Source organism: Camelus bactrianus, chromosome 32 (assembly GCF_048773025.1).
Source record: "Camelus bactrianus isolate YW-2024 breed Bactrian camel chromosome 32, ASM4877302v1, whole genome shotgun sequence".
Lineage (NCBI taxonomy): Eukaryota > Metazoa > Chordata > Mammalia > Artiodactyla > Camelidae > Camelus > Camelus bactrianus.
The window spans coordinates 24157411-24175458 of record NC_133570.1 but is presented as its reverse complement, the minus strand read 5'-3'; the positions used below and the strand labels follow the sequence as shown (position 1 = coordinate 24175458).

At 51.8% G+C, this 18048-nt stretch overlaps 1 protein-coding gene across 1 annotated transcript in view; it reads right to left on the bottom strand.

Moving 5' to 3' along the window:
* The window catches only part of LOC141575758 (uncharacterized), an 81156-nt gene that overhangs the window by 39062 nt on the left and 24046 nt on the right, over positions 1-18048 (bottom strand). Inside the window, exon 5 of the mRNA XM_074355956.1 lies at positions 12783-12975. Coding sequence (XP_074212057.1) covers positions 12783-12975 — 193 coding nt within the window. The remainder of the gene's footprint in view (positions 1-12782; positions 12976-18048) is intronic.

The window sequence follows — 18048 nt, the reverse complement described above, 5'->3', positions numbered from 1 at the left end:
GGTCTCTTGCATTGGGGAGACTGTTGATGGGCCAATGAGAAGTTCCCTGTCCGCCTCTGCCCCCGCCATATAGTTTACAGGCAATTGAAGGGACTTTGACAGGTAATTTTAATCACTGATAATTGTTACTTTCTCTGTGGGAGATCAGGTCCACAGTCACGGTGAACCTGGCAGGGCTCCTGCCTGAACCCCAGCCTGGGCAGAGAAGGACCCACCTGGAAACAACCGCTTACCTCTCACCAAAAGGCACTGTAGTAGAAAAAAACAAATTTGACTAATTTAAATCTGTTCCTTTTCCTTCTACCCTGTGCCCTGTTTTCTAGGCTTAGTCTTACTAGCTCTGCAGCTTTTGTAAAACAATGTTGCTTTTAGCCTGAAATATACAGGAGAGCCTATTCTCAGGGCTCTGACCTTTAAGGATATGAACACTTTTGCACTCCTATAAAGATAACAAGTTGCAGAATAGGGAATAACCTTTGTTTTGTTGGAGGATTTACAGGGGCACCATAACCTGACCCACAGGGACAGCTGCAAAGGATTCCAAAAACAAAGAATTCCTGCACTAAGAAGTTTGCAACAACCAACCACAGCCCCTCCCCTTTTTAGTAGAAAAGGAGCCTGAAGTCTGACTTGGGGAAGATGGTTCTCCAGGACATTAGTCGGCCATGTTCTTGGTCTACAGCTGTCCACGTGGATCAAGTCATGGTGCCCCTGTAAAACCTCTAACAAAACAAGCTACTTTCTATTCGGCAACTTGCTGTCTTGTATCAGTGCAAAAGTGTTAATCTGCTTAAAGATCAGAGCCTTGAGAACAGGCTCTCCTGTTTACCAGATAGATGAGACTAAGCCTAGAAAACAGGGCACAGGGTTAAAGCCACAGGAAGAGATCTAATATGGAGTCAGATTTGTTCTTTTCTATTATGTATCATCTATTTTTATGGTTTAAGTCTGCAAGAATTAAGTTTAGCCTTTTAAGTTGTGCAGTTTAGGAGCATTAAGTGCACTCACAATGCTGTGACATCAGCACCTCTGTCTGGTTTTAGACTATTTCCTTCCTCAAAGTAAAAGCTTGTATCCAAAGCTCACCCCACGTCCTCCCTCCCCCAGCCCGTGACAAGCCCTCACCCCCTTCCTCTGTCTTTACCTGTCCTCGAGGTTCCCTATCAATGAAATAATAAAAGGTGGCTTTTTTTTTTTCTGCCCACATATCTTAAGCCGGGACGGGTGAATTTTTTTGTTTTTACATGAATTAGCATTTTTGTATTTTCAGAGGAAAATCCAGATGAATTAAAGATGAGACGTCCTAAATGAAGCCTTTTTAGTAACTATGTGCATAATTTCGGGGCAGGCACTGCTGTTCTAAGTGTGAAGCCAGAGCCAGAGGGAGATGCTTAGCTCTTCCTCTGGCAAAATAAAACCAAAAAACAAAGACCAAGAAAGACAGCTGGAAAGACAAATCACAACCTGGAAAAAACATTGTTCATGACCCGAGGTCAGAGAAAGGTTTCACACCCATGTGGTCTAAAAACCTCTCGAAACCCAGTGTTCTGAAAAGAAACAGAACACACACAAGCAGTTCCAATGAGAAGCAGTGCAGGTGGCCAGTGTGTGTTAGAGATGCTCGACTCTCAGGTGAGGACACAGGCAGACGGACACCCTGCGAGGCAATGCTGGTCACCATCACACTGGCAGGGCTTTAGCCTGGTGACAACCAGCCCTGGCAACAATGTGAGGAGGCAGAGGCCCCAGCAGATCCCCGGGAGGGAAGAGTGAACAGACACTTCTCTCTGGGGGAACAGGGTACAGGAGTCATCAAATGGCCACAGGTGCATCCCTTCCCCAGCAGTGCTGATCCTTAGAGCTGACCCCACCAAAGTGCCTGCACAACTTTCAAAGATGTTTTTTCTTCAGTAACATGAATTTAAAACAATCAGTATGTCATCAAGGCATTTTCATCAGTGACCTGCCCTGGGTTCTAACAATACACACACATAAATACACACATATACACATAAATATATACACACATACATACAGGAAAGAGACAGGCTGACTGAAACACAGAGAGACAAAGAGAGAGAAAAGACAGACAGAGAGGAACTGAAAGACACACAGAGAGAGAGAATGAACACTAGAGATGGGAATGAGTGGAAGTCACGCACACTTTCACAAGTCAGTCTACATGTCAGAACCTGGTCCCAGTGCCCACGACCCTGCAGAGGAGTGTGTGGGAATCACACAAGGATGTGTGACCAGAAGGCAAAAAAGCAGGGAGCCACTGTGGGGCAGCCCACCCCAGAGGCCGAGATGGGACACTGGGTCTGAATCTGACATGACAGAATGACCTAAGAGGTTGCATGCCAGAACAGATGATGTCAGAGTTGTGTTTAATTTCAACCTGCCGACAGGGAGCTGGGAAGCAGGCAGCAAGGAGGGTGACTTTCCCCAGAGCCCAGGGCAGACCCCAGCCTGTGTGGGGTGTGCCCTGTGCTCAACCAGCCCTCTGTGAGCCTTTCCTTAGCTGAGTCTGTGCACGAGCTCCCCGTGATGCCAGACCGCGGGGCTGACATGTGTGGTAGGTATTTATGGGTCTAGAGACAGGATAGCTTCCCAAGGAAGCAGGGGCCAGAATGATGCCCACTGAGCTAATGGGGGAATTGGAGAGACCCTGAGAGGCAGGTGGCTCGTCCAGGGTGACAGCACTGCTGACGAGGGGTCTGAACCCAGCTGCGTCCTCAGAGCTGGCGCCCTGGCTGCATCCAGGCCTCCCCAGGGTTCTGGGGAGGGGGGCTGAGTTGGTGTCACTGTGTGTGGACGTGGCATGGGCTGGGAGGTGAGCCGTCGGCAGCCCAGAGAGGCCCTTGGGGAGCTTTGTGTAAGGAGGAAGCTTGGGGAAGGGGACCCCAGGAAGTGACCTCGTTTCCCTGGCAATAGAACCCAACAGAACTTAGAACTGAGGTCACCAGGCACCCACTCTGTCGAGAAGCCCCTACTCAGCTCACTTGGTTGGTGAACTCAGCTCAACTCAGACATGTTCTGCTGCGTCCCAACACCCCGAGGCCGTGGCCCCCGGAAGGCCCGCGGCGAGGGGCTGGGCCAGCGGTGCCGGCGCTGGGTCAGCTCTCACCCCAGGCGCCTCTGGCCTTTTGGCCACAGGGACCCAAAGGTAACCGAGGGAGGCCCGGGGCAGACCCCACCCAGGTAGCCTCACATCCCCTTCCTCACTGCTGGTGGAGGTGGGCAGTCATGTTGGGGAGGCAGGAGGGCCCTGCCTCAAGCACGAGCGGGTCACAGGCCTGGGGGGGCCGGTCACGTCCGCACCCCGGGTCCCAGCTGGCAGGCTGGGCTGTGGCAAGCCGGGCAGGGCCCTGCTGCCCGAGTCGAAGCCCATGCCCTCTGGCTGTGTCTCTTCCCTCCTGGGTGGCCATCTGAGCTGACCCAAGGACCCAGTCTGATCTGGCAGCAGACGGTCGAGCGGGCAGAAGCAGGCATGGTCCTGGCCGGGCAGGGCTCTGAGACCTCCGGGCCGGGCCGGCTGCCGGACACTGTCATTGCAGAGCCAGACACTGCAGGAGCCGCTGCATGAGGACACTCACGCCGCCTCCCCGAGTGAGGGGCCGCTGCACGCTTCTCAGGGCCAGCACGAGCTCCGGGTGAGTCTGCACACGGAGGGGTCCCCGCCACCACGACGGCCTCCTCCCCAGAAACCGCCCAGGCGTCACGCCAGGGGCCTGCCCGTGGGTGACAGGCAGCTCAGCAGACCCGGCTCTGACCTGGAGCACCTCCCTGGGAGTCAGGTGGAGGACCAGGAGCCCACCAAGGCAGAGCCCGAAGGTGAGAAGGGCGGGGCTGGTGCATGTGCGTAGGTGAGGGAGGGCCGAGGGCTGGGCCACACAGGGAGGTGTCCCCAGAGGCTGCTGCTGGCACCAGAGCAAAAGATTGGCCTCAGACCACCTGTCTACAAGAATTCAGTCACAAAACACATCCTGTGGGCACCTGCTGGGTGGGAGCTGTCCGGAAAGCTCTGGGAAGATGTCTGTCCTTGAAGAGGCCCACGGAAAGGGAGGCATGAGGGTCAAGTATTCCTCTCTCACAGCATGAGCACCTCCACAAGACTGAAAGCTCTCTCCACTTCCAACAGTCACAGGTCCAGAACAGGCAGGGATAGGGGAAGATGCCAGAGACCAAAAACAGGACCACCAGGATCCAGTAGGAGACCGCGAGCTCCCTCCAGTTGCTCCTGCTGAACCTCAAGATCCTGCTGCTTCTGAAGATCCTGCAGCTCCTGCTGACCTTGCTGCTCCTGAAGATCCTGCAGCTCCTGCTGACCTTCCTGCTCCTGAAGATCCTGCAGCTCCTGCTGACCTTGCTGCTCCTGAAGATCCTGCAGCTCCTGCTGCTCCAGCTGCGTCTGAAGATCCTGCAGCTCCTGCTGACCTTGCTGCTCCTGAAGATCCTGCAGCTCCTGCTGACCTTCCTGCTCCTGAAGATCCTGCAGCTCCTGCTGCTCCAGCTGCGTCTGAAGATCCTGCAGCTCCTGCTGACCTTGCTGCTCCTGAAGATCCTGCAGCTCCTGCTGACCTTGCTGCTCCTGAAGATCCTGCAGCTCCTGCTGACATTGCTGCTCCTGAAGATCCTGCAGCTCCTGCTGACCTTCCTGGCTCCTGAAGATCCTGCAGCTCCTGCTGACCTTGCTGCTCCTGAAGATCCTGCAGCTCCTGCTGACCTTCCTGCTCCTGAAGATCCTGCAGCTCCTGCACCTGCACCTGCTCCTGGACCGCTGGGCAGTGCAGAACCAGTTCAGGCATCATCTTCCCCTAGGGCTGAGCCCCCTCTGCCCCCACCTACACCATCTCCAAAATCCCACCATGAATCCCCTCCCCTACCCGAACTTGACTTCCCTACCCCTGAAGTTGTTTTTGTTTTGTTTTTCTTTAGTTTAGTTTGTTTGTTTCACATCATTTATGGCATTCTTTATTATTATTAAAATCTATCTATTTTCCATTTCCTTTAATAAAATACAGATATTTTTTCTCTTTTATGTTGTGCAATTCAGGAGCATTAAGTGCATTCACATGCTGTGCGACCATCACTACCATCTAGTTTTATGCTATTTCTTTCCTCAAAATAAAACCCTGGATCCAAAGCACGCACTCCCCTTCCTTCCTCCCCCAGCCCCTGACAACCCCAAGTCCTCTTCCTCTCTAGGGGTCTTTACCTCTCCTGGGTGTTCCCTATGAGTGAAACCATAGGAAAGGTGGTGTTTTATGCCTGCCCACATGGTTTAAGCAGGGGCTGGTGAAATCTTTTCTTTTCACTTGAAATAGCATTTTCCACTTTTTACTTTTCCTCCCTCCAGGAACTTCCTAACAACATACCCCAAACAGGCTTGCACACACGTCTTTGTCTTAGGATCTGCTTCTGGGGGAGCTCAGCCTGAGACAATCCCCACAGAGCTTATCACAGCACTCACGTATTAATGCTGGCTTTTTGATTTCTTCTCTATGTATTATCTCATTGATGAAGTCACAAGTGATTTTAGGGAAGGAACTACACTTATTGCATCATCAGTTTTCCTCACCGTCTGCAGAGCAGCACAGAATTTTATGTAGGAGTGGGCTGTGAGTCAACTTCCAGTTCCAAAGTTTTCCACTATGTTGCAAGTTTTCATTTCTACCACCTGGATTTTAGGAAATGGGACACTCATGCATTTACTAAAAAGCATGTAAAGTATGTAAATACCCATCATATAAGGGATGTCATTGGAGCCCAAGCTCTGCTTTTCGATGTACATCATCTTTGTACATATCCACCAAAGGGGAGGTCAGCTGGGAGAAGGCAGCCTATGCTGTCGGGAGCCAATGATTGAACATAACATGCAGGCTTATCCTCTTGAAGCAGAAGCTTGAAGGGTATGTGGCTGTTATTTATCGCAGTTCACAATGTCATAGGGTCAGAGGGACCTCAGGACCATCTGGCACCTGAACTTCTATCCACTTGGTAATTTGCAAGGAGGTCAAGATAGTCTTAACATTTCAAGTAAGAAAGTGAAAACACCTTGGTAAACCAGTGAAGAAATAACCAAGTGGAAAACAGTCTCCCATCAGAGTTATGCCCATTTTCCTGGATCCTCTGTGTGTTAAGATCTTTATGCTTTGGAGATGGACGACCTGGGCCCCACCTCCATCACCAGTAATTTGTATTTGAAAAGTCACTCCTCTTCCAACCTCAGCTTCCTTATCTGTCAAATGGAAAACAGTAAAGGCAGCAACTTCATAAAGGGGTTGTGAGGGTTAGAGTAAATGAAGGAATTACTGAGTATCGTGCCCAGCATGTTGTCGGCACCTCCAAGCCTCACTGCCGTCATCATCCCGTCAGGGCCCCGCAGCGTCCGCATGACAGGGGGGGGGTAGCGCCCACGGCGTGTTTAACAGTGCCCGCTGAGTGAACAGATGCTCTGGTTCACCAGGAGTGTGCTTGCGTGGGGAGCGGCAGGTCTTCTGGACCCTTTGAGAACCTGACAAAGTGTGGCCGCTGGACCTCTGACCCATCTTCTCTCTGTGTAACTTTATGAACTCCGATCACTGGGTCCATCTTAAGCAAAACTCTAAAGCTGATGATGTTTGGGGGGGTTCACTCCTTTTCCCTGGAGTCGAAGCTCCTCCCACCCTCTCCCAGTGCTTCCTTCTTAATGAACATTTCCTTTCAACTGAGACTTGCCTTGGTTACTATCTCAATGGAAATGTCTCACCATTCAGTCACACTAAAGAGTTAAGTATGTTTGCATCTGGTCAGCCCTCAGTGTCTTAATCCAAAAGAACATGTCTTACTGTGTAATTTCATGCTTTGGGGAAATTGGGTGAGCAGGCATGCGGACGTTCATGGGTGAGCTTGATCCCAGTCTTCAAATCAGCAGCAGGACACGTGGAGGTGACATCAGGGAACCCAGCGGTTCTCGTGTTTATCCATCACTGTCCTGGGTTGAACAGTGTCTTCCCAAGAGTCACATCGTATTTAAAAAGACAGTCTTTGCAGATATAATTAGGATGTAAGTTAAAATGAGGCCATACTGGGCTAGGGTGGGCCCTTAATTCAACCACTGGTGTCTTTATAAGAGAACAGAGACTGATGCACAGACACATGGGGAAGAGAGGCCAGGAAGACAGGTGGATGAGAGTTACTGTCCACATCAAGGAGTGATTCTCCCCAAGTATCCAGAGATGACGCGACTCCGATGACCCCACGCTGCTGGATTCTGGGTTCAGGACTGTGAGAGAAATGAATTTGTGCTGTTTTAAGCCCCCTAGTTGGTTATAACTTGTTAAGGCAGCCCTAGGGAACGAATGTGAACATCTACTAAGTACTAGATGTGAAACAGGAGCCTGGAAAAACACTAATAACTGGCCACGAACACTGAGCGTTTGACAACATGGTGAATAACAAGGAGCAGTGGGCACCTGAGCCCCCTTCCCGCAGCCCTGGGAGGCTGAGCAGATCTGAAATTTACCTTCCTCTCCCAGGTGCCACAAGGTGGGTGGTACAGACATCATTTTGTTACACAGAGCAGCTGCTGAGCTAAGCTGGGCTGAGCATCGCGGCCTGGATCACGAGTGGGGCAGACAGTGTGACCAGTGACACAACATGGGGGGACACTTCACAAGACATCACTACCCATGGTGACCTATGTAATGAAGTGCTCAAGGTCGCACTACATTCCGAAGTACACTTGACTGAGATTTAGGTGAGAAACCAGGGCCGGGATCACTGTCTGGACTGCACATCTGTGTCCCCCCCAAAATCCATATGCAAAACCTTAATTCCCAGGTGATGATGTTTGGAGGTGGGGCATTTGGGAGGTGATCAGGGCATGAGGGGGATCTCTCCTGACTCAGATTATGAAGGAGATCCCTCTTCCACTTCACCACAAAAACCACACAGTGAAAAGTGGGCCACTGGGAACCAGGACCTGGGCCTCCTCCAACAACCAACCTGTTGAAGCATTGATCTCAGACTCCTGTCCTCCAGAACCAGGAGGAATACACGTCTTATTGAGTCTCCCACGCTGTGGTGTTGAGAGATACGCAGTTACGTTTTAATGTCTACACATCGCTCAGCCTGTCCCCCTTCACTGCGGGATCCCCCCATGCCCAGAGTGCACTGGCTACCTCAGCTGAACTCCCCCTGACACATCACATCTCACCCCTCACCTTGCAGGGGCAGGGTGGTCCAGGCTCCCATCACCATGTGACAGCCACCAGGCAGGGATCCCGGGCAGAGTGCAGGCGGGCAGGGCTGGAGGCATTTCCACCTCCCACCTGGGTGCCCTGCCCCGCTGTGCCCAGGGCCTCCATCTGAGGCGACGGGACAGGGTGGTCCCGGGCTGCACACTGCTCGCTCACTCGCCAGTGGGCTTTGGATGGTCGATGGCGCTGCCAGAGGGGAGGGTGCAGCCGAGCCCCGGGATGGACAGCAGGCAGCCACAGAGGCCGTGGGGGACGGGGGCTGCCCTGGGAGAGCCTTGCTCCCATCTATCCTACGGCCTGGCCTGGGGGCAGCCTTGCTGCCCCAGCTTCCTGGAAAGCGCTTCTCCCTGTCTGCTCCTGACAGGCAGGCGGGGTGCAATCGGCGGGGTGTGATCAGCGGGGCGAGTGGGCAGGACTGGGGCTGCCCCTGCTAGAGCAGGGATTTTCTCCCATTTCCTGCTGTCGCTGCCCCTATCCAGCACACTCACTGCACCGCTGCCCGCCTCTCAGGAGCAGGCTGACTGAGGACAAGCCTCCAGCGAACCTGGGGCAGCAGAGGCCGCCCCCGGGCCAGGCCGCAGGGGAGACGGGAGCAAACCCACAGGCTGGCACAGGGCAGACCCCCTTCTCCCGCCACCTCAGCTGCCACCTCTGCAGTCTTCCCCACTCCCTGACCGAACCGCGCAGGCTTCCAGGGAGGAGGCTGACCTACACATGTCAGTCCTACAAACCTGGGGCAGCAGAGGCTGCCCCCAAGCCAGGCCCCTGGGGAGATGGGAGTACACACAAGGGCTTGCACAGGGCAGCCCCACTCCCGCCACCGCTGCCGCTGCCCATGCCCCCTGACCGAACCATGCCAGCCTCCTGGGAGCACACTGACCTAAAGACGTGGGTGCGGTGAACCTGGAGCGGCAGAGGACACCCCCAGGTCAGGCCACGGGAGAGATGGGAGCAAACGACTGGCTCCCAAGGGGCAGCCACCCCCTCCTCCCGCCAAGGCTACCTCTGCTACCTTCCTCCCAAGCCCCCTGACCACACTGAGCCCGCGGTCTTACCAAAGCGGGTAGAGACGGAACGTATCTCAACATAATAAAAGCTGTTTATGACAAACCTACAGCCAGCATGATACTCTTCAGTGAAAAGCCGAAAGCCTTTCCGCTAAACTCTGGAACGACACAAGGATGGCCTCTCTCACCACTTCGATTCCACACAGTAAGCAGTGGAAGTCCTAGCCATAGCAATTAGACAGCAAAAACAAATAAAAGGGATCTAAATGGGAAGAGAAGAGGTAAAATTGTCATCCTATGCGGATGACATGCTAAAACTACATATAAAAAGTCCTAAAGCCTCCGCAGAAAAACAACGAGAGCTAATCAAACAATTCAGCCAAGTAGCAGAAGATAGTATCAACAGATAGAAATCTGTGGCATTTCTTTACACGAAAGTGATAATCCCTTTTAAAACCGCACCCATAAATTAAAACACAGGAATACATCTGGCCCAGGAAGTGAAAGACTTCCGTGAGAAGACCTACAAAACCCTGACTAAGGAAACTAAAGAGCACTTAAAGAAACGGAAAGACATCCCGTGTTCCTGCATTGCAAGAATTAATAATGTCAAAATGGCCACGCTGCCCAGAGCGATCTACAGATTCAATGCGACCCCTATCACATTACCCAGGACGTTTTTTCACAGAACTACAACAAACCATCCTAAAATTTATACGGAATCACAGAAGACCCGGAATTACCAAAGCATCACTCAAGAAAAAGAACGAAGCTGGAGGAATAACCCTCCCAGGCTTCAGACAACGCTACAGAGATACAATCAAAACAGCAATGCTATTGGTACACAAACAGACACACAGGATCAATGCAACAGGATAGAAAGTCCAGAGATAAACCCACGCACGTATAGTCAATTAGCCCATGACGAAGGAGGCAAGAATACACAGCGGAGGAAAGACAGTCTCTTCAATAAGTGGTGCTGGGAAAACTGGGAAGCAACCTGTAAAAGACTGAAATTAGAACATCCTCCAACACCATGTACGAAAATAAACCCAAAATTGATTAAAGACCTCAATTCAAGACCAGGTACTGTACAACTCCTAGGGGAAACACAGGCCCAACACTCGCGGACATAACATTAATGCAATGTATTTTTGAACCAGCTCCTGGACTACTGGAAATAAAACCAAAAATAAACAAGTGGCATCTAATTAAACCCAAAGGCTTCTGCACAACTACAGATACCACCCACGAAACGGAAAGACAACCTACGGGATGGGAGAAAACCTTTGCAAATGATGTGACTGACAGGAGACTCATTTCCAAAACATACAAACAGCTCACACACCTTAATATCAAAGAAACAAGCAACCCAATCCAAAAACGGGCAGGAGACCTAAACAAACAAACAATTCTCCACAGAAGACACTCAAATGGCCAATAGGGCACATGAAAAAAAATGCTCAGCATCGCTCACTGTCAGAGAAATGCAGATCAAAACTACAATGTGATATCGCCTTACACCAGCCAGGATGGCCATCACTGAGAAGTCTACAAGTGACAGATGCTGAAGAGGGTGTGGAGAAAAGGGAATCCTGCAACACTGTGGGTGGGAGTGTAGACTGGTGCAGCCACGATGGACGACAGTACGGAGGTTCCTCAAAAACATGAACATAAACCTACCATGTGATCCAGCAATCCCACTCCTGGGAACATATCCGGAGAAAAATAAAATTCAAAAAGACACGTGCACCCCAGTGTTCACAGCAGCACTCTTTACGACAGCCAAGACATGGAAACAACCCAAATGTCCATCAACAGTTCCCTAGACAAAGAAACTGTGGTACATATATATATACAATGGGACAGCACTCAGCCATAAAACAAGAATAGAATCACGCCACTTGCAGCAACATGGATGGACCTGAAGATTGTCATTCTAAGTGAAGGGGACCAGAAAGAGAAAGAAAAATGCCCTATGACATCATTTATACGAGGAACCCAAAAAACAATAACAGTAATAATAAGGCCACAAATGCACTGATTTTCATTTTGATTTCTTCACTGTGTGTGAGCACATCTGACTGTCCTTTATGGTCGTATTACCGCATTCTGTTGATTCTTATTTTGTAGTTGGCTTTATTCCGCTGATAACTATGTAAGTTTAAACACCTAATCTCTTCTTAAAACAGTAAGGAGAACACTTATGGAAACTAAAAATATTACAGTATACTGTATATACATATCTACGTGCAATAGAATGTGTATGTGCGGTCAAACTGTAGTAATTCTACCTAATAAAACTGGAAAAGTTGGAGGCGGACAGACATACAGATCAAGGGAACAGAACAGAGTCCAGAGAGAAAACCCACAAACTTCTGGTCAATTAATCTTTGACAAAGGAGGCAGGAAGAACACACAGTGGAGGAAAGACGGTCTCTTCAGCAAATGACGCAGGGGAAACTGGACAGCTGCACGGAAATCAGTGAAGTTGGGACACTCCCTCACACCGTACACAAAAACAAATTCAAACTCGCTTAAGGACTTGAACATAAGACAAGACACTACATGCCTCTCAGAAGAACACGTAGGCAAAACATCTGACACACACATCAGCAATGCTCTCCTAGGGCAGTCCACCCCAGCAAACAGACACCAAGGCACAAATACACAAACCAATGAGTCAAGGTGAATTTATCAGGTTTTGCACAGCAAAGGAAACCATAAGCAACACAAAAGGACAACCTACAAGATGGGAGAAAATTTTGCAAAAGATGAGACTGACAAGGGGTTACTTTCCAGAATATATAAACAGCTCATACAACACACCTTTTCTCCAATGGACACATACAAATGACCAATAGGCATGTGAAAAAACCCTCAGTATCATTAATTACCAGACAAATGCAAATCAAAACTACAACGAAGTATGTCACCTCACACCAGTCAGAAATGCCGATATTCAAAAGTCCACAAAGGAGAAATGCTGGAGAGGCTGCGGAGAAAGGGGAACCCTCCTACACTGCCGGTAGGAATGCAGTTTCATGCAGCCATTGTGGGAAACAGTAGGGAGATTCCTCAAAAGACTAAAGATAGACTTGTCAAAAGCTTTTGATCTCGGTGGCAGGGCGACCAGCTCCCAAAGGCCCAGGCCTCACCCCTTATTCTGCCCCATGTCAACTGTGAAGCAGAAGGTCCCAGGTGGCCTCCACTGGCCAGGCTGGTCCACCTACACAGGAAGGCCATGACCTGAGGGCCAGGGGGAGGTGCTCCCTGGCTGTCCAGCCACCTCCCACCTCCAGGATTTGCACCCCCTTTCCCAAACCCAGGTATAAGTGGCAGCAAAGACTACTAATGTGGGGGGTGGGGCACCACGAACCAGGGTGGGGGACCGGACCTGCTTCAGGGTCCTAACAGGACATGTGGCCTGGATCTCACCCACGCACCCCTCCCTGTGCGCCTCCCCAACTGCACAGCCCAGCCCTCACTCACTGGCTCCCAGACCGGCACGCCCCCACCAGCGCCCCCTTACCTGACTGGTGAAGGCAGCAGAGGCGACAGAAAGTGGCGGCCCAGACCCCAGGCCGTGTTCCTCCTTGTGTAGCTGGTCCAGGAGAATCGGGCTCCCGCCCAGCTCCCACTGCTCTGGGCGGGCTCAGACGTCCAGGCTTGCATACCTGCCCCGCCTCTGCTAGACCACAGAGGGGAAGCTTGGGCTGTGGTTCCTGCAATGTGAGACAAGGAGAGTGGGGCTGGGTGGGGCCAGGTGGGGAGGGGTGGTGGGGAGGGCCTACCATGTGGCCGGCCCCTCCAGGACCCCAGCCCCACTGCCCCCACCCCACCACAGACTGGGTCCTGATACTCAACCAGCACCACCACGGGCCCTGGACCAGGCCACACTCCCCCACCCCACCCCCCTGCTTGCAGTCCCCCACCCAGTCACTACCTCCCCACCTCTGGCCAGGCCTGGTACCCGACCTGGACCCCCAAGACAAAGCTCCTTCTCCTTACCCTGAGGTCCCCGCCCTCACACTCCCCACAAACCAAGCTGACCCCTCATGCCCCACCCAGGGTCCCCCCCACCATCTCAAGATGATCCCCTTCACTCCTCACCCTGGGATGACCACCCACCCCTCAGCTGGGTCCCCCTACTCCCAGCAGCCCTTCACCCCTCAGCCTTTCCCCCCTTCACCCCGAGTGCACCCCTAATCTAAGCTGACCCCTTCACCTCTCACCCCTCGCGGGCGGGGCAATCCAGGCTCCAATCACCATGGTGACAGCCACCAGACAAGGATCCTGAGCATGTACGGGCACTCAGTCAGCTGTCCCAGGCTCAGGGGCATGGGCAGGTGGGGCTGGAGGCAGCTGCAGTTCCTCAGCTTGCAAAGCACTTCTCCCTGTCAGCCTGCTCCTGGGAGGCAGGCGGGGGGCTATCTAGGGGACTCGGCAGTGGCAACAGCAGGATTGGGGCTGCCACATGCTAGAGCAGGTATCTGCTCCCATTTCTCGCTGTCACTGCTGCAGTCCCCAAACACTGAATGCACAGTGCCCACCTCTCAGGAGCAGGCTGACTGAGGACAAGCCTCCAGGGAACCTGGGGCAGCAGAGGCCACCACCAGGCCAGGCCCCTGGGAAGATGGGAGCAAACCCACAGGGAGGCACAGGGCAGCCCCCTTCTCCCACCACTGAAGCTGCCACCTCTGCAGTCTTCCTCGCTCCCTGACCAAACTTCACAGGCCTCCAGAGAGCAGGCTGACCTACACATGTGAGTCCTGCAAACCTGGGGCAGCAGAGGCTGCCCCCAGGTCAGGCCACAGGGGAGATGGCACTAAATTCAAGGGCTTGCAGGGGGAAGCCACTCTCCCACCACCCCCGTCCCCTGACCACACCATGCCAGCCTCCTAGGAGGCGACTGACCTAAAGACAAGGGTCCAGTGAACCTGGGGTGGCAGAGGCCACTCCCAGCCCTGGCCACAGGGGAGATGGGAGCAAACGACTGGCTCCTGAGGGGCAGCCCCTCTTCTCCCACTGCTGCCATTACCTCTGCTACCATTATCCCAGCACCCTGAATGCACTGAGCCATGGTCTTACCAAAGTGGGTATACAGGAAACATATCTCAACATAATAAAAGCTATTTATAATAAACCCACAGCCAGCATACTACTCTAACAAAATACTCTACCAAGATAAGCTGAAAACCTTTCCACTAAAATCTTGAACAAGACAAAGATGCCCACTCTCCCCACTTGTATTCAATATAGTATTGGAAGTCCTAGCCAGAGCAATTAGACAACAAAAAGAAATAAAAGGGATCTAAATAGGAAGAGAAGAGGTAAAACTGTCATATATGTGGACAACATGATACTATCTATAGAAAACCCTAAAGGCTCCAAACAAAAACAACGAGAGCTAATAAAACAATTCAGCAAGGTAGCAGGACTCAACATCTACATACAGAAACCAGTGACATTCCTTACACGAAAGGAATAATTCCTTTTAAAACTGCATTCAAAAAAATAAAATACTTAGCAATAAATCTGACCCAGGAAGTGAAAGACATATAGAGACCTACAAAACACTAAGGAAATTAAAGAAGACCTAAAGAAATGGAAGGATATCCCATGTTCTTGCATTGGAAGAATTAATATGGTTAAAATGGCCATACTACCCAAAGCAATCTACAGATTTAATGTGATCCCTATCAAATTAGCCAGGACATTTTTCACAGAATTAGAACAAATCATCCTAAAATTTATATGGATCACAAAAGACCCAGAATTACCAAAGCATTGCTGAAGAAAAAGAATAAAGCTGGAGGAATAACCCTCCCAGACTTCAACAATACTACAGAGCTACAATCAAAACAGCATGTACTGATACAAAAACAGACATATGGGATCCATGGAACAGAACAGAGAGCCCAGAAGTAAACCCACAAACTTCTAGTCAATTAATTGACTAAGGAAGCAAGAATACACAATGGAGTAAAGACAGTCTCTTCAGCCAGTCGAGTAGGGAAAACTGGACAGCTGCATGTAAATCAATGAAGTTAGAATACTCCCTCATATTATACACAAAAATAAATTCAAAATGGCTTAAAGACTTAAACATGTCTTTAGAAATATGTCTTCTAAGACTGTAAACCTCTTAGAAGAAAACAAAGGCAACACATTATCGGACATACATCTCAGCAAGATTCTCCTAGGGCAGTCTACCCAAGCAATAGAAATAAAAGCACAAATGAAGAAACAAATGGGACCTAACTAAGCTTATTTACAAGCTTTTGCACAGCAAAGAAAACCATAAGCAAAACAAAACGACAAACTACAGAATGGGAGAAAATATTTGTAAATGATTCAACTGACAAAGGCTTAATTTCCAGATTACATAATCACCTCATAAAGCTTAATAACAAAAAACAAAGAACCCAATCCAAAAATGGGCAGAAGATCTAAACAAGCATTTCTCCAATGAAGACATACAAATGACCGATAGGCACATGAAAAAATGCTCAGTATCACTAATTATCAGAGAAATGCAAATCAAAACTACAACGAGGTATCTCCTCACACCAGTCAGAATGTCCATCACTCAAAAGTTCATGAAGATAAATGCTGGAGAGGGTGTGGAGAAAAGGGAACCCTCTTATACTGCTGATGGGAATATAGTTTGGTGTAGCCATTACAGGAAACAGTATGGAAATTCCTCAAAAACCTAAAAATAGACTTACCCTATGATTCAGCAATTCCATTTCTGCTGTATATCTGAAGGGAACTCAAATACAAAAAGATACCTGCACCACTATATACAATAGCCAAGACATGGAAGCAACCTAACTGAATTTTCAGCAACACATGACTGGATAAACATGTGGTATATTTATACAATGAAATACTGCTCTGCCATTAAAAAGGATAAAATAATGCCATTTGCAGCAACATGGTTTAACCTAGAGATCATCATTCTAAGTGAAGTGAGCCAGAAACAAAGAAAAATACTGTATGATATCAGTCCTATGTGCAATCTAAAAAAAAGACACTATGAACTTACCTACAAAACAGAAGCAGACTTGCAGACTTAGTAACCGATCTTACGGTTACCAGGGAAAAGGGGTGGGAAAGGATAAATGTGGAAGTTTGAGATTTACAAATGTTAGTCACAGAAACCTACGTTCATTATCTGGTAATAACCTCTAATGGAAAAGCCACTACAGCCACCAACTGAGGAAGCAAGAGAAGAAAGGTGAGTGAGTTATCCTGGGCTATAGCCCAGTCCTCCTAAAGTCCTGGCCCGCTGCTGACGCTGCCCCCTGACCACACGGCGCCCTCCTCCCAGGAGCAGATTGACGTGAAGACACGCGTCCTGCCAACCTGGTGCAGCACAAGCCGCCCCCAGGACAGGCCCCCGGGGAGATGGGAGCAAGTCCACCTGCCCCCCGGAGGCAGGCCCCCTCCCCGCCGCCGCCCCCTAACCTAACCGCACCGCGCCTGCTTCCTGGGAGCCCAGTGTCCTGGAAAGCAGGGTCCCGTGAACCTGCAGCAGCGGCGAGGAGAGGGGCGCTACCCCTCGTGAGCTGGGCGATTTGCCCCCATCTCCCCTGAGGCATGGCCTGGGGGAGGCCTCTGCTGCCACAGGCACATCCCCAGGTCAGCCTGCTCCCTGGAGGGGGACGCGATGTGGTTGGAGCAGCGGCTGCAGTGGGTTAGGGGTCTGACCCTGCAAGCCTGTGGATTTGCCTCAAACTCCCCCGCCACCTGCCCTGGGCTCAGCCTCTGCTGCCCCAGGTTCGCGGGACTCAGGTTACAGGTCAGCCTGCTCCTGGAAGGCAGGCGCCATGCAGTCGTCAGAGGGCTACCGAAGTGATGGCGGGATTGGGGCTGCCCCGTGCGAGCGCGGGGATTTTCTCCCATTTCCCGCTGTCGCTGCTGCCACCCCCGCACACTGACCGCACCGCGCCCGCCTCCCAGGAGCGGACTGACCCATCACCTGCGACTCGCGAAACTGGGGCAGCAGAGGCCGCCCTCAGGCCGCGGGGGAGATGGGAGCAAATTCACAGGATCCCAGGGACAGACCCCTCTCCCCGCTGCCGCCGATGATGATGCTGCCGCCGCCGGCCCCGCACCCTGACTGCACCGCGTCTGCCTCCCAGGGGCAGGCTGACCGCCAGATGTGCACCCTGCGAACACGGGCAAGCAGAGGCCATCCCAGTCCGGGCTGCGGGGGAATGGGGAAGAAAATCCAGGGCTTGCACAGGGCAGCCCTCACGCCACCGAGCCACCGCCGGGACCCGCGACAGCAACGCATCCGCCTCCCAGGAGCTGGCCGTGGCCTGAGGGCCAGTCAGAGATGCTCCCTGGCCGTCCAGAACCCTCTCAACTTACGGAGCTGCACCTGCTTTCCCAAACCCGGGTATAAGAGGCAGCGAAGACGCGGCATTCAGGGACGACTAATGTGGGGAGGCGGGGGGTCACCACGAACCATGGCGGCGGCCCCGGACCCGCCTCAGGGCCCTAACGGGAGGCGCGGCCTGGGCCTCACCTCCGCACCCCTCCCTGTGCGCCTCCCCCGCTGCACAGCCCAGGCCTCACCCGCTGGCTCCCCGACCTGCGCGCCCCCACCAGCACCCCCTTACCTGCCTGGCGGCGTGAGCGGAGGAGAAGGCTCGCGGCGGCCCAGACCCCAGGCCAGTTTCCTCCTCCGGGAGCTGGTCCAGGAGCACAGGGCTCCCGCCCAGCATCCCCCGCGCTCTGGGCGCGCTCCCGCGTCCAAGGGCGTGCGCGCCCCTTCGCCTCCGGCC